This window comes from Mauremys mutica, chromosome 8, assembly GCF_020497125.1.
Source record: "Mauremys mutica isolate MM-2020 ecotype Southern chromosome 8, ASM2049712v1, whole genome shotgun sequence".
Classification (NCBI taxonomy): domain Eukaryota; kingdom Metazoa; phylum Chordata; order Testudines; family Geoemydidae; genus Mauremys; species Mauremys mutica.
In genome coordinates, this window is record NC_059079.1 from 38,735,477 (window position 1) to 38,751,767 (window position 16,291).

Here is a 16,291-nt window from a genome sequence, read left to right on the forward strand (position 1 = left end):
AGAAAGTTAACATGAGGCTGTCTGGCTCTGTGATAGTATCTTTAGTTACACTTTTTACACTTTTTTACACCGTGTTAAAAGTAATGCAAAAACAGACATATCACTGTTTAATTTTAATGCAGTTTGATGTAATAAGAATGCTCTGGTTGAGTAATTAATCGGATACCAGATCAGATAACTTCAGATAAATTAGCATGCTCATGGACTCTCCATATGCTTTTCTTTCCCATGCTCAGAGTCATGTAAAGACTTACACATGTACGTAGACCCATTGACTTCAAGTACATAAAGTTAGTAATAGTAAAACAAGAGTAAAGCAAGAGTGAAGAATCAGACCCTATTATTTTAGATATTACTAGGTTATAAATTAATATGAAACAGGATCATTTTTCATACTAGCACACACAGCTTTAGGATCTAGTTTTCCAAGGGAAAAAAGTAGTGCCTGGTACTCCTTTACATTACTATTGACCCAAAGCATCTCTAGCAAAATATCTACAACTTCCAGTGAAGGAGGAGAGAGAAGGGTAAGGGAGCTGCTTGGTAGAGCTGCTGAGATTTGGACAGCAAACTCTGGAGGGGAACGGGGTGGAGGTTACTTATTTTTTTGCTCTTTGCATGTTATCCCTCTCGTAATTGCTCTTCAGCCTTTACCAACTACATTATAAAAACAGTTCCTCTGGCCACCTGAACTTTGGTGTAGTTGGATTCTTGTGTGGCACTGTTCCTGGAGTGCCAGAGCAAGGGCTCGACTGAACACACTTTAATGATTGAATTGCTAATATCAAATTGCATGAAAACCCATGCATGTGGTTTCTTTAATTGAGGCAAACTTGTCTGGTGTTGTCTCTTAATCAAATGTAATTAATTCATATATTGGGTTGATCAGAGGACTCTAAAGAAAAAATGCATTGACAGCAAAGAGCTTTTTGGGTGAAGAAGAGGTAGAATGATTGTCTAGTCTTGCAGATTATTATTTTAAACTTGTTTTGCATCAATTAATTTTCTTTTGAAAAACAAAGGGCCACATTTTTCCTTGAAGTACATACATGCAACTCCATTAGTTGTATATCTGAAATTAGTTATATATCTGAAACAAAAGTTAGCCCCAAATGCTCCAAAAAGAAATTACTTTAAAGAATCATAGAACCGTAGGGTTAGAAGGGACCCAAGGGTCATCTAGTCTAATCCCCTGCCAAGATGCAGGATTTGTTGTGTCTAAACCATCCAGCCTCCTTTTGAAAACCTCCAGCGAAGAAGCTTCCACAACCTCCTGAGGAGTCTGTTCCATTGTCCTACTGTTTTTACAGTTTGGAAGTTTTTCCTGAGATTTAATCTAAAGCTGCTATGCTGTAGTTTGAACCCATTGCCTCTTGTCCTGCCCTCTGTGGCAAGAGAGAACAACTTTCCTCCATCTTTTTTATAGCAGCCTTTCAAGTATCTGAAGACTGCTATCATATCCCCCCTTAATCTCCTCTTTTCCAAATTAAAGCATACCCAGTTCCTTCAGCCTTTGCTCATATGGCTTGCATTCCATCCCTTTGATTATCTTTGTCACTTGCCTTTGGATCCTTTCCAGTTTCTCCACATCCTTTCTATACACTGGTGACCAAAATTGGACACAGTACTCCAGCTGAGGCCTAACCGGGGTGCGGCTCCAGGCGCCAGTGCAGCAAGCACGTGTCTGTGGCGGCAAGCCGCAGGGGGCGGCATGCCGGTCGCCATGAGGGCGTCAGGCAGCCTTCGGCGGCGTTTCTGCAGGAGGTCTGCCAGTCCCGCGGTTTCGGCGGTAATTCGGTGGTGGGTATGCTGAAGGAGCGGGACCGGCAGATCACCCGCTGAACTGCCGCCGAATCTGCATGACCGACGGACCTCCTGCAGAAATGCCACCAAAGGCTGCCTGACTCCTGTGCTTGGGGCGGCAAAAAACATAGAGCCTCCCCTGGGCCTAACCAGCACCAACTAGAGCGGTACTTTCACCTCCTGTGACTTGCATGCTATGCCTCTGCTAATGCAACCTAAAATTGTATTTGCATTTTTTGCAACAGCGTTGCATTGCTGGCTCATGTTGAGGTTGTGATCCACCACAACTCCAAGATCCTTCTCAGCTGCCAAGCCACTTTCTCCCCACTCTATATTTGTGCGTTTGTTTTTTCTTCCCTAAGTGTAGTATCTTACCTTTGACTTTCATTTAATTGTTTAGCCCAGTTCTCAAATTTATCAAGATCCTTCTGAATTTTAGCTCTATCCTCCAAAGTATTGGTAACCCCCCTGCTAGCTTTGTGTCATCTGCAAACTTGATCAGTATGCTCTCTATTCCTACACCCAGGTAGTAAATAAAGATGTTAAACAACACCAGACCTGGATAGTACATTCAAATAATGGCAAAAGTCTGGCTTAACAATAAACATTTAAAAAACCCCCAACCAACCAAAAATAAAGAAAAAATAAATAAGTTCAGAGTTAAGGTTATACCTCTGTCCTTAACTCATCATTGTGCCCTGCTGAATTACAGCACATGTGGTACTGCAACAGTATGAACAATGTGAGAGGCCTGCAACTAGTCTGAGTAGCATTATTAGTTTTTTAATTCCTGGTTTTCATGATTTCAGTTGTTCATAGTAGAGACTTTTTACATTTTCTGTAGCTATATGATATGGCTAATTTTAATTTACAGATATTCAGAGAATTCCTCCCCTTTGTCTGTTAATTTCCTCTCAACATATTACACACTCAATCATTAGAAGAGAAACAATAACAAACTGAAACCTCCACAATTCCCCATCATAAAAGGGTTAAAAAAGTAAAAGTTTGTGTGTCCTAAATATTCTTACTCGAATGCATTATGCATGAAAAGGGTCTGAGCCCATTTGCAAGACCTCTGAATGAACTTCATTCATTCCGTACTTGGAAATGTCTATTCAACTACAAACAGACACAATAGTTACAACCTAATTTTTTTGGTGTCAAGAGTAGCTTATTAAAAGTGAAAAGATCATTATGTAAAAGTGTAGTAACTTTTCTGTGGTAGTTATATAATTTTACATTCCTTTAACATCTCATGGTGTAATTATATAAGGATATTCTTTTTAAATTGTTAAAGTGTGGTAACGGATATCATTTTAAATTTCTAAACAGTTAATATGAAGTTTTTGCAGCATCTAGTATATGAACATAATTTCTTTTAGCTTTGTGAATTTTAATGTGAAACAAATATATGCATATTCATTTCTGGATCTTCTGTGAACCAACTCTCATATTATTCATATTTACTGCCAGTGTTATACCCCCCCCCAATGTTTTTTTTCACTTTTAAAATATTAAACTTTATTTCATATTTGAAGAAATAAAAGATTTGCTGTGCAATAGTACAGTATTATCCATTCATTAGGCCTGATTCTGATTTTACTTGCACTGGTTAAAATCAGGAGTCCCTCCACTGAAGTCAGTGTTGTTACATCAACTTAGAGTTAGTACACCTATCAGGTTAAAGCTGTTTTGTTTAAAATTGGCATGACGTAATGGGAGAGATTAGGCAGCTACAGTATCATGACCTTCATTCTGAGATAGTGATTGAACATACTGTTACAAGAATTTTAGGAGAATCTAGCTTGCTTTATTCATGCAACATAAGAATTCCCTAAACTCTCCTCATTCCAACACCGATTATTTAAAACAGTGATTCCCAATGTATTTACCATTGTGGGCCGCATATGCTGTTCTCTATGTGTTATGTGGGCCACATCCACGCAATATATATACTACCTGTATGATCCTGAGGATGTCCATGGGCCACGTCTGTGTGCTGATTGAGCTGCAAGCAGCCCATGGGCCATGGATTGACAACCACTGGGGTTTAGAAAGTTCCAAGAGGCAGAGTCCCATGGACCAGGGTAGGCAGTGACTCCCACTTTTCCCCTTATCCAGGAATAGTGGATACTAAGGTGAGGGTAGAAAAAACACTATTATTTTATATATTTCCCTTAATTCTCCCTTGTGATAACCCTAGTGACTATACAACAGGGGAGGGCAAACTTTTTGGCCTGAGGGCCACATTTGGGTATGGAAATGGTATGGTGGGCCATGAATACTCAGAAAATTGGGGTTGAGGTGCAGGAGGGGGTGAGGGCTCTGGTTGGAGGTGGGGCCAAAAATGAGTTCAGGGTGTGGGAGGAGGCTTGGGGCAGGAGGGATGGAGTACAGGGGGGTGTGAGGGCTCTGGCTGGAGGTATGGGCTCTGGGGTGGGGCTGGGGACGAGGGGTTTGGGGTGCAGGAGGGTGCTCCAGGCTGGGATCGAGGGGTTCGTAGGGCAGGAAGGGGATCAGGGCTGGGGCAGGGGAGAGGCTTAGGGGTACAGGCTCCAGGCAGCGCTTACCTCAAGCAGCCCCCGGAAGCAGCGGCCTGCCCCTTCTCCAGCTCCTACGTGGAGGCACAGCCAGGCGGCTTTGCACGCTGCCCCATCCGCAGGCACTGCCCCTGCAGCTCCCATTGGAGCACTGGAGGGGGGCCATGCTGCAGGCCCCCGACCCTGCTCTCTGGCTGGAGCGCTGAAGCGGGGCAAGCCCCAGACTCTGCTCCCCAGCGGGAGCTCAAGGGCTGGCGTAAAATGGCTGGCGGGCCGTAGTTTGCCCACGCCTGATATATACAGTATACTTATCAGGTTTGGAGGGTGGAGAAAACCAGCAGGGGATACGTCACTTGAATAATATTCTTCTGCAACCTGGAGTCCTTTATCCCTTTTAGGTTCAACAATGACTTGGTTATCACAGGGCTGCCCAGGGAGGGGGCAAGTGGGGCAGTTTGCCCCAGGTCCTGCAGGGGCCCCGCAAGCTGCTCTGGGTTTTCGGCGGCACTTCGATGGCAGGCCCTTCACTCACTCCGGGTCTTTGGCAGTGGGTCCCTCAGTGCAGCAGGAGACTCGGAGCGAGTGAAGGACCCGCCGCTGAAGTGCTGCTGAAGCCTTGGAGCGCCGCTCAATGAGTGCAAGCGCCGCAAGCGGCAGAAAAAAAAAAGCTGCTATTGGTGGCACTTAGACTGCTGTACCGCCACCGCTTCATTCTCTGGCTGCATTCGGCGGCAGGTCCTTCCCTCCAATTCGCTGAATTGCCGCCGAAGACTTGGCCCTGCCCCAGGCCCCCTGAATCCTCTGGGCAGCCCTGGGTTATCATGTAGGGCCTGATACTGCAATTTGTATTGTGCAGGCAGACTGCTGTGCCCATGGAGAGCCCCAGTGAAAAGCAGTCTGGCTGCCCACTGTCAGTTACAGGACTAGGGCCTTTGATAGCAGTCATAGTCTTAGAAACTCACTTTTATGAGTTAACTGAGCATGTCCCCAAACAGAGACTGTGGAAAATATTGCTGTTGGGAAAAGACTGTGAAGGGGTGGGTGGCTCTTAGCAGGAAAATCAACTAATAGGAAGATAGAAGATAAAACAGCCCCCTCTTCACACTCACAAACACTCTTTATCTAATAGACCTTCTGCTAATGGCTTTTCCTGCTAAGTATTCTCATCCTTCCATCCCCTTGACATTAAAATACATTTGTTTAGTACATCCAGTGAATGCCTAGGCAGTGCAAATTACACTGTTTTATCATTTAAACCCCATTTCTGGCCATTTTCTATCCCAGGGGTTCTCAACCTTTTTGTTGCTGAGGCCCCACTCAACATGCTGTAAAAACGCCGGGGCCTGGCAGGGGAATGGGGGGGGGCAGGGAGTGCAGGGAACAGGCCACGGGGTACCCTTGGGCATAGGAATAGTTTTACTTCTAATGGGGTGGGGGTGGGGGCAAAGGCTGGCAGGACTTGAGCCAGCTCCACACTGCAGAGTCCAGGGAGGAAGCAACACCTCCACCGCCTGACTTCCTCAAGAGGCCACCCAGCTTGTCTGGACTGTGGGGGAATGCAACCAAAATATATAACTCCAAGGGGGACTCAGTTCAAAAAAATTGAAAACTGCTCAGGGTGCAGGGAGGGGTTAGCTAGGGGCTGTGTGCGGGCAGGGAGGTAGCTCGGGGTGCAGGCGGGGGTAGGTAGGGGTGTGTGAAGGCACAGGGGTAGCTCAGTGTGCAGGCAGGGGGTAGCTAGGGCTCTGTATGGGTGTGGGGGGGCTCCTAGTGCAGCTCCCAGCTTCAGTGGGGTATGGGGGTGGCAGCGGCGCTAGGGCTCCCAGCTTCAGCCCCCAAGCTCCTGGCTTGGGTGGGGGGAGGTTTGTCGATTTCAGCCCCATGTCGCTCCCGGCTTTAGGGGCTGGGGGTGAGAGGCCTTGGCTTCAGCCCCATGCCGCTCCTGGCTGGGGTGAGGGGCCGCCAGCCTCAGCCCTGTGCTGCTCCTGGCTTCAGCACTGGGGCTCAGAGCACTGGGTTTCAGCCGTGGAGCTCCATGGCCCCCCTAAAAGGCCTCGTGGATCCCCAGGGGGCCACAGACTACCAGTTGAGAACCGCTGTGCTATCCCATCTGTAACTTACACTACTGTTTCAGTTCAATGAATTTGGGAAATTTATATGGGAATTACACTGTTTACACTGGAGATTAATATGGCCCTTTATGCAGTATTGTAAAGGAGTACTGTAGTGTAATATTGACATGGGGCTCCGTGGAATTTCATGGAGTAAAGACCTCAGGATTTGTCTCTTGCACAGCAAATTGCTGAATCTAACTCATTCTTTTTAAGAAGTGACATACTGATGCTTTTATATTTAATTAATATTTCCACTATATAAATATGTATATTACACCCAGCATGGAGAATGAATGTGGTTTATATTTATTTGCCATACAGAATATTACTTTTCTCTGTCCTTCTCTAAGGATACTGGTTTCAGAAGTAACTAATTATAGTAGTGTATGCTCATAGGTCATGAAATCCTATAGGCCCGATTCTGATCCCTCTTTTTTACAGTTGTATACTGCCGAAATGCCAGTGATTTCAGCGTAGTTGCTCCTGATTTACACCAATGTAGATGAGATCAGAATTAGACCCTGTGTTCTCCTAGGATCTGTATTTTTTTGGTAAATGCTCTCGTTCAATTCCCATTTCTTTTGTATAATTTTTTGAGGACTCAATACGTTAATTGTCACAACAGCAAAAATTGCAAGCTGATAAATCTGGCAAAATTCTGTTTATCATTAAGTAATAATAATTCACGCCTATTAACTTTTGCTTAGGTACATCCCATCAAGGTGGATATTCCCATGATGCTGTGGTGTATGCACTACAAAAATGTGGCATTCGTCATATTGATACAGCAAAAAGATACGGCTGTGAATTACTTCTTCAGAATGCTATCAAAGAAAGTGATGTGAAGCGAGAGGACCTCTGGATAACTACCAAACTCTGGCATAGTGACTATGGCTATGAAAACACAAAACAAGCCTGCCTGGATTCATGCAAAAGACTTGGTGTTCAGTACCTCGGTATGAAACATTTTTATGTTGTTAATTTACTGTGCCTCCCATGTGACTGTTGGGGAAGATAAATTCTAGGATGGACTTCATAACAGAGATAGACCATGGGTGCCAAATTCTTCCCTTAGTTATATGTCTGCAAACCTCTTGTCCCAACTGATCTTCATGAGGGTTGCATGTATGTAACTGAGGGCACAGAATATGGCCCTAGAATTGTAGCTGTTGCAAGATCTTTTTTTAATCAACTAGAATTAATTTTGTAAAATTGCATTTAATAGTTAAATTGAGTTGGGGATCATCTATACAACAGTTCAGATGTGTTGGTTAAGGAAACAAAGATTGCTGTGTAAACTTTAAAATAAGTTCACTTTTGCCACAAGTCCTGCCACATGTCCTGGTTGCTTGCATGGTGTATTATAATTTCTGAAATGTCCAATCTGAAAATATGGGGTCACCTTTGAAAATGTCACCCTTTAAACTTTCTCTAAAATTATGAATGTTTTACAAGTTTTGACTAGCTTGCTTGCTATCTGATGCCATAGACTTTGAGTACAATTTTCAAAAGAGCTCAAGTGATGTAGACATCTAAGTCCCATTGAAAATCAATGAGATTTAGGCACTTTTGAAAATTCTATCCTAGTGATGTACCTACAGTATAGTATATCATAATCAGGGAAACTGACATGGCTGCCACCGGAGCTCGTGTCATAGAACATAGGATATCATCTTAGGCAAGAAGAAGCTGTAGTGGTGACACTAGTTAGTTGCCCATTATCTTTTGATAGCAATAGGGGGATGTTGTAGAAATAAAAATGGAGAGTATTTTAAAAGCTTTTTGGGGGAGTGGGGGGCACTTTCTCTTTCCTAGCTGAAAGGGGAGAGGAAATGAAAAATAACAATCTAAGATTATCTTATTGTAGAAGCTTAGACCAAAATGTCAGTGTTGACTGCCAAGGAAAATAAATGTAACGGTCAAACTTATCAGTGGTGGCACTGAAAACCTTCCCTTTGCTCCTCTTCCGCTTCCTGCACCACCACCATTACCAGTAAATAAAGTGTAAGGCAGAAACAAACAGCTTTTGTAAAAAAAAAAAAAAAAAAAAAAAAATACACACAAAGGTTTTGTGGAATATCTTACCTAGTGCTGGGCTTAGGGTTTTGCCCCTGAGTGCGTTGTAAGGTGAACAAAACGAGAATCCAAATAATTTATCATATTATCAATTTTATCAATTTACCATAGTGTATGCAATAAAAGATTGTGACATATGTCTGTGCACACATGGTGTGTTCTAGTTCTGTTAATTGTACAAATGAATCTATTAGTGGTTTCCTACAGACTAATGTGAAATGTTGTAAAGTGACTTCCATACTTCGATGCAGTACAGATACTGATCACTGGAAGGATGCTCTCATAAATAAGGAACTGCAGTCCATGACTTTGTCCTTTCTATCTAAATTAAGAAGGAACATATTTTCTCCATCACTGTTCTCCCTTTAGTTCATCTGCTCCTCATGTTTTGTATTTCCTCTCTTGTTAATCTGCTTGCTGTGGCACTGGTGCTGAATGCTGATGAGAGAAAACTTGATCCAACTCCAGAAAATCATTTTTGGATAATTTATTTGAATACTGCAAACTTTTGTATCCTTTTTGGGTACTAAATTGATAAGACTGAGAACTCGTACAAATAATCAGCAGATACATTATTTTTTTTCCAGGAATAGTTGCATTAAAAAACTTATTTTCAAGTGGCAGAAGTATTTTAGTTGCTGTTACCATCTAGCCCCTGGAATGGCATGAGAGAAAGAGAGCGAGTGAGATACCTAACAAACACAAGCTATGTTCAAATCTTCTAATTTGGGAACCTCATGGCTGAGTCTCCTCTTGTTAACATCACGTTTATACTAGTGTAATTTCATTGACATCTCGTGAGATATTAATTTGCACTTGTGTAAATGAGGTAAGGATCAGGTCTTTTATTTTTAAGATTGCAACATTTAGCTACAGCCTTCCTTTGAGGGCAGGAGAAAGCCACACCTCCCTTGTGCTGCACATGCATCTGTCTCCCAGAGTCCCACACTGTGAACAGGAGCACACAAACTGCTGCACTACTTTAAGGGGTCAAGCACACTCTCTTTACATGGTGAGCCATCTCTGCTGACAACTGACTAGCCATAGCTCCAGCCATAGTTCCACCTCTTCCTGCCTCCTTTGGGGTGCAGTGTACCCTCAGGAGAGTAACTGGAAAGAATAGAGACTGCAGTTTGGCCCATCCCTTAAGTGTGTTGTGTACCCACCTAAAAGCCAGGCAGAATCTAGCTCAGGGGTCAGCAACCTTTCACAAGTGATGTGCCGAGTCTTCATTTATTCCTTCTCATTTAAGGTTTTGCGTGCCAGTAATACATTTAAACATTTTTAGAAGGTCTCTTTCTATAAGTCTATAATATATAAACTATTGTTGTAAAGTAAAGTAAATACGGTTTTTAAAATGTTTAAGAAGCTTCATTTAAAATTAAATTAAAACGGAGAGCCCCCAGGACCGGTGGCCAGGTGAGTGCCTATGTGAGTGCCACTGAAAATCAGCTCATGTGCCGCCTTCGGCACGCATGCCATAGGTTGCCTACCCCGATCTAGCTGATAAAAGTTCTCTCTCTTCAATTTGCTGTGATTACATAGTCATAACTCAGGCTGGTCATTTGTCACTCTGTTGTGGTTGTTAACAGATTCACAGGTTTTTGCAGTTTAAATTAAAAAATTCATAGCTACTCCTTAGTTGTAGTCACATCCAGAGACAACAAAGCCCAGAAAAGCTTATCTTCATTCAAAATGCAAAGTTAACTTTCATTTTAAAAGAGGCCTGACTTTTAGAGGAGTTGAACATTCACAAATGCTATTAGAGTCAATAGGAGTTGAAAATCAGGTCGTATGATTATAGTCCTTATGGTTGTGAAGCTAGCCTTCTAAACACTAACCTAGTAAAAACAGATGCTGCACAGTCTCTCTCTGTCTTACCAACAAATAATGCTTCTGCAGAAGGTTCTTTTTTTAATAAAATGCATTTAGAAATTACGATAATTCTGTAACAGTATGTAATGTGAGAATGTGTAACATTCCTTAGGAAAACAAGACCTGTTAACTTTTTTTATGAGAATTGTATCAATAATCCAAGTGTATTATGGTTTTTTTCTTATTTGAGTGGTTTATTATACCTTTAATAAATTTTTAAATTAAAGCACTTAACATGTTTGACAAAATGCATAACATGACTTTTGAGGGTGGAGAGACTCAACTAAAATTATGAGCTACTGTTTTTTTTCATGGCAAATCTGAATTTTTCATATTTATTAGCTGGAATAAATTTGGACTGAATTCCCATTATTCCAATTTACTTCTGTTTCTAGGGTGCTTTGATGGACTTGGAGGCAAAAAATACTATCAACGGCATCTTTTGGCATAAAATTACAAGTGTTTTGACAGTGCAAAAGTATGAAATCTTCTGAGAATACATCCCCACCCCCAGAACTTGAAACTTCTCACAAATCTTATGAATGTAACCACAATGCAGAGACCTACATAAGGGGGTCCAGTTAAAGGCTGGTAGACCTAAAATTAGATATACCATCTCTATTTTCATAGAGCATGCACCTTATTTTATGTCAGCCTTCCACAGACCAGTCTTCTTCATTCTTATGAACAGGCAGGGTATGAAAATATATGATGAGAAAAGTTCTGGTGATGGTAAGGCAATGTGTGTCCAAGCTTATTTGGAAAGCAAATTGTTTTTATTATGAGCATCTCTGATACAATTGCTGAAACCAGCAATTCTTCTGTGAGAGAAGGGTATATGGACTAAGGAGCAGGGTAAAATACTAAATGAAATTTTCCTGATTGTATTATAATATATTAACAAGAATTCTTTTCTTCTAATAGTTCTATGAAAGCTACATGGATGATGCAATAAAATGGAAGATACTTAAACAATGCCTTTGTTTTTACAATTTATATTTTTATATTATAGAGCAAATCTGACTATTTAATATGACTGAAAATTGAAGAGACACCAAAACCCCAGAAACTTTAACCACATGGAACTCCTGATTCCATGCAAAGCCCCATTGACTTCAGCGAGGCTTGGTGAGAACTGATGGATCTGCCCATGCAGAACAAATTATAGGATCACAGTCTAAAATAGTAGTAACTGTTAGGAAGTTATATGAAATAGTCTAAAGAATTCTCATACATGTGTGTTGCTAATATAAACCAGTCACTGCTTTAAGGCAAAGTGCTCCAAGCAGAATTTTGTTACAGAGCCTTTCCAATGAGCACTTTTGGACAAATGGTATTAGGAGAGCTGTGTTCATGGTTTTTTTTTTTTTTTTTTTCAATTAGTGGATTATATATCCATGAGAAGCTGGAAATGTGTATCATTTATGGGCAGTGGTTAAAACAAATATTCCATTACTTGCATTTTCTAAATGTGGTCCTTGCTCTTTCCATTTAAGATTAGTGTCTGGCATCCATGATAAACCAGTATGGAATAGCAGCAAATCTTATAGGTTTGGCAATACAAGAATACATTCCTTTGGATTTGGACACAGCCCCCCAAATAATTTCTTGTTGAGAATGCTTTGTGGGTTACTGAATTCATAAACCATTTTGTTTTCCTCATGTCTGTGTTGAACCTCAGATTCTTGTTAGCTGTATGCATTTTATTGGGTTGAGAATTTGAGTGGAATCACAAACTTTAGTTCCACTAACAAGCATGCTACTGACTTTTAACTGTGGAAAAGTAGCTTTGCATTTTGAATGAAGATAAGCTTTTCTGGGCTTTGTTGTCTCTGGATGTGACTACAACTAAGAAAATAATGACCCGCCAAGTGTCTTAAATATCACAATCTAAAAATACTCCATACACTGACTTTTATTAGGGTTACCTACAGTGTCATATTTTGATATTCCAGCCTAAGGGCCATATTTACTACTGCATTATTCCAGTTTGATTGCCTTTAAAGGGTGCTTGAAACAAATTTCATAGCCAAAGCATCTTGTGTTTAACAGTAGTTAAATGGTTGTTAATGACTTTGATTTCTTCCTTGATGCAAAAAGTTATTTCTTTTACATACAGCTAGGAACCATAACAACTATTACGTAATTCTGCATTTAAGTGACATACATTAATACATTAATTTGGATTTTCTAATCAAGCATTTTTGAAAACGAATTAGCTAGTGATTCCATTCGCGCTAGTAGCCGGGAAGTAGAATTCAGTCTTCAATGCTGTTGCTTTATTCAAGAATATTAGAAATGATGTTGTCGCCTGCTTTTTTAACACTGTGTTTTAACATTGCTATTTATACTATTACCTAATTTACAGCTAACTAGTAAAATGGCCACTCACAATTTACAAAACATTTTGGTCATGGGAGCTCTTCTTAAAACGTGCCAGTCTAGTGGACCAAGGGTATTTTGTTGTATTATTTAATACTAATTTCCTAACAGAAATTTGTTAAATTAATACCTTTTGTGTTCATGTAATCCTCAAAGGAGAAGAACATTTGGGCAAATCAAAGTGTGTGTATTATGTGTATATATACTTGGTTGTGTGTGTGTGTGTGTGTGTGTATACACACACACACATATACATACTAGGGCTGTCAATCGCAGCTAATTCATGTGATTAATTAAAAAAATTAACCATGATTAATCGCTCTATTAAACAATAGAATATCCACTGAAATTTATTAAATATTTTGGATGTTTTTCTACATTTTCAAATATATTGATTTCTATTACAACACAGAATGCAAAGTGTACAGTGCTCAATTTGTATAATATTTGATTACAAATATTTGCACTGTAAAAATGATAAAAGAAATAGTATTTTTCAATTCACCTCATACAGGTACTGTCGTTCAATCTCTTTATCATGAAAGTGTAACTTACAAACGTAGATTTTTTTGTTACATAACTGAAATCGAAAACAAAACAATGTAAAACTTTGGAGCCTAAAGTCCACTCAGTCCTACTTCTTGTTCAGCCAATCTCTCAGACAAACAAGTTTGTTTACATTTACAGGAGATAATGTTGCCTGCTTCTTATTTACAATGTCACCTGAAAGTGAGAACAGGGCACTTTTGTAGCCGGCATTGCAAGGAGTTTACATGCCAGATATGCTAAACATTCCAATGTCCCTTCATGCTTCGGCCACCATTCCAGAGGACATGCTTCCATGCTGATGATGCTTGTTAAAAAAAAATATGTTAATTAAATTTGTGAGTGAACTTCTTGTCTCCTGTTCTGTTTTACCCACATTCTGCCATATATTTCATGTGTTAGCAGTCTCAAATGATGACTCAGCACCTGTTGGTTTAAGAACACTTTCACAGCAGATTTGCAAAACGCAAAGAAGGTACCAATGTGAGATTTCAAAAGACAGCTACAGCACTCCACCCAAGGTTGAAGAATCTGAAGTGCCTTCCAAAATCTGAGAGGGACAAGGTGTGGAGCATGCTTTCAGAAGTCTTAAAAGAGAAACACTCTGATGCAGAAACTACAGAACCCAAACCACCAAAAAAGAAAATCAACCTTCTGCTGGTAGCATCTGACTCAGATGATGAAAATGAGCATGCGTCTGTCCACTCTGCTTTGGATCATTATCGAGCAGAACTCATCATCAGCTTGGACGCATGTCCTCTGGAATGGTGGTTGAAGCATGAAGGCACATATGAATCCTTAGTGCATCTGGCACATAAATATCTTGCAAAGCTGGTTACAACAGTGCCATGCAAACGCCTGTTCTCACTTTCAGGTGACATTGTAAACAAGAATTGGGCAGCATTATCTCCTGCAAATGTAACCATACTTGTTTGTCTCAGCAATTGGCTGAAGTAGGACTGAGTGGACTTGTAGGCTTTAAAGTTTTACATTGTTTTATTTTTGAGTGCAGTTAGTTTTTTGTACATAATTCTACATTTGTAAGTTCAACTTTCTTGTTAAAGAGACTGCACTACAGTACTTGTATTAGGTGAATTGAAAAATACGGTTTCTTTTGTTTTTTACAGTGCAAATATTTGTAATCAAACATAAAGTGAGCACTGTACACTTTGTATTCTGTTTGTAATTTAAATCAATATATTTGAAAATGTAGAAAACATCCAAAAATATTGAAATAAATGGTATTCTATTATTGTTTAACAGAACATTTAATTGAGATTAATGTTTTTAAACTCACGATTAATCAAGATTAATTATTTTAATCGCTTGACAGCCCTAAAACAAACATATAGCAAATGAAATTTCAGGACTTGATCTCTTTTCAAATGCTCAGCATTCACAATGATTATGCCATAAATCATAATCAGATCTCCATTTCAATGATTAATAAAGAAATATAATCACTGAATAAACTGTAAAAAATGAAACTGGAGTGGCAGCACCACCGCTCTTTGAAAGGGTACAGTATGCACTTCCCTCCCTCTCCAGTTCAGTTCTGTTCTGTGGTATAGCGAATGCTATACACACCTTTGAGATATCAAGCTTTGTCAAAGGCACAAGCCTGGAAGGGTTCTTGCACTTGGTGGCGATATTCACCCCAGAGCACAGGGTAATCTCTTGTGGCCAGATATAGGCCCAATTGAAGTCAATGGGATTTTTGCCATTGACTTCCTTAGGATCAGAATTGCCCCTTAAATAAAGCATAAGCTTTTGTATGAGTGCCCTGCTTTGGGATGAATTTTGCCCTAGGGAAGAAAGGGCTTCAAGGGCTGGTTGCTGTACAAGGAGAAGGAGAGTGCAGAAGACTACTTCTATGCTTCACCACCCTTTGTACACCATCATGTAAGTAGACACAATCTGCCTTTTAAAGTATATTTCAAACATTGCAGTATGGTACAGCCTTTTATAGACTTTTTTCCTCAACATCTGAGTACCTTTTGATATTTTGCTTTTTAAAATAAGCTTGCTGTGATTGCATTTACTTAATCATAGAGGCTGAAATTCACTAAAGTGCAGAGGTTTTAATTGATGAATATGGCCTTGTTCATCTCTGAATTGAACTAAATTTCACCAAGAATTTGCAGACTGAGAAGATCTGCAAGTAGTATTGCTTTATCATGCTAACACTAAACTCATTTTAAGTTCACCTATGGCTTTCTGAAATATCTTTATTTAAATAAAATCATGATATGATATAGGCATCACTAGTGTGGAAACATCACCCTTCTAAAACAAAAGGTTCCTGAAAGACAGCTAATCCTGTTTGTATCAGAAGAAGTCTTTGAGACACTAACACAAGGAAGGATAAATGTGCTGCATTTCTGAGATCTACAAGGCCAGAGGTCTTACAGTTCTCAAAGCTTTTAAAAGTCATTCTTCTCTGGGTGTTGCAATTTCTCGGGCTGAATACAAAGCATCTTTGTATGTGAAAATCTGCAGAGCAGCTATTTTCATGAACATTTATGGACTGTGGTGCATAGCTGGATATTCAGCCTTTTTCAAGAATACTGTTGCAGTTAGTGGTTATATTGAGCTTTCCCTGCATAAGTTTTTTTGGCATTGCTAAGCAGTCCTGATTATTCTGTATTGGAGAACATAGCAATTAGAGATGCATAATTTCCTTCTTTCAGATGAGGTCAGCCCCTAACTGTACTAATAACTTGTCCCTGTTCAGTTGTGGCAATTGTCTTGTATGTTTAAATTAAAGATTTTATTTACAGTTCTTAAATTCCTTTTCTAAATGTATGAGTAAATGCATAAAAAGAGCAAAGAACCAATAGCATTATCCCTGAATGGGGGATAGATCCCAGTTCTGCAAATCCTTTCACATAGTCCTTAATCATATGCACAGTCTTATTTGAAAGCCTGTTGGACTACTCACCTCAGTAGGAA

The 16,291-nt window shown here is 40.2% G+C and overlaps 1 protein-coding gene across 9 annotated transcripts in view; it reads left to right on the top strand.

Annotated features, from left to right (window-relative positions):
• Window positions 1-16,291, top strand: part of LOC123376497 (uncharacterized oxidoreductase ZK1290.5-like) — a 90,480-nt gene that overhangs the window by 19,765 nt on the left and 54,424 nt on the right. For all 9 annotated transcript variants that reach the window (XM_045028527.1, XM_045028525.1, XM_045028520.1 and 6 more), the window contains exon 2: window positions 7,168-7,416. In XM_045028527.1, the coding sequence (XP_044884462.1) occupies window positions 7,168-7,416 (249 nt within the window). The remainder of the gene's footprint in view (window positions 1-7,167; window positions 7,417-16,291) is intronic.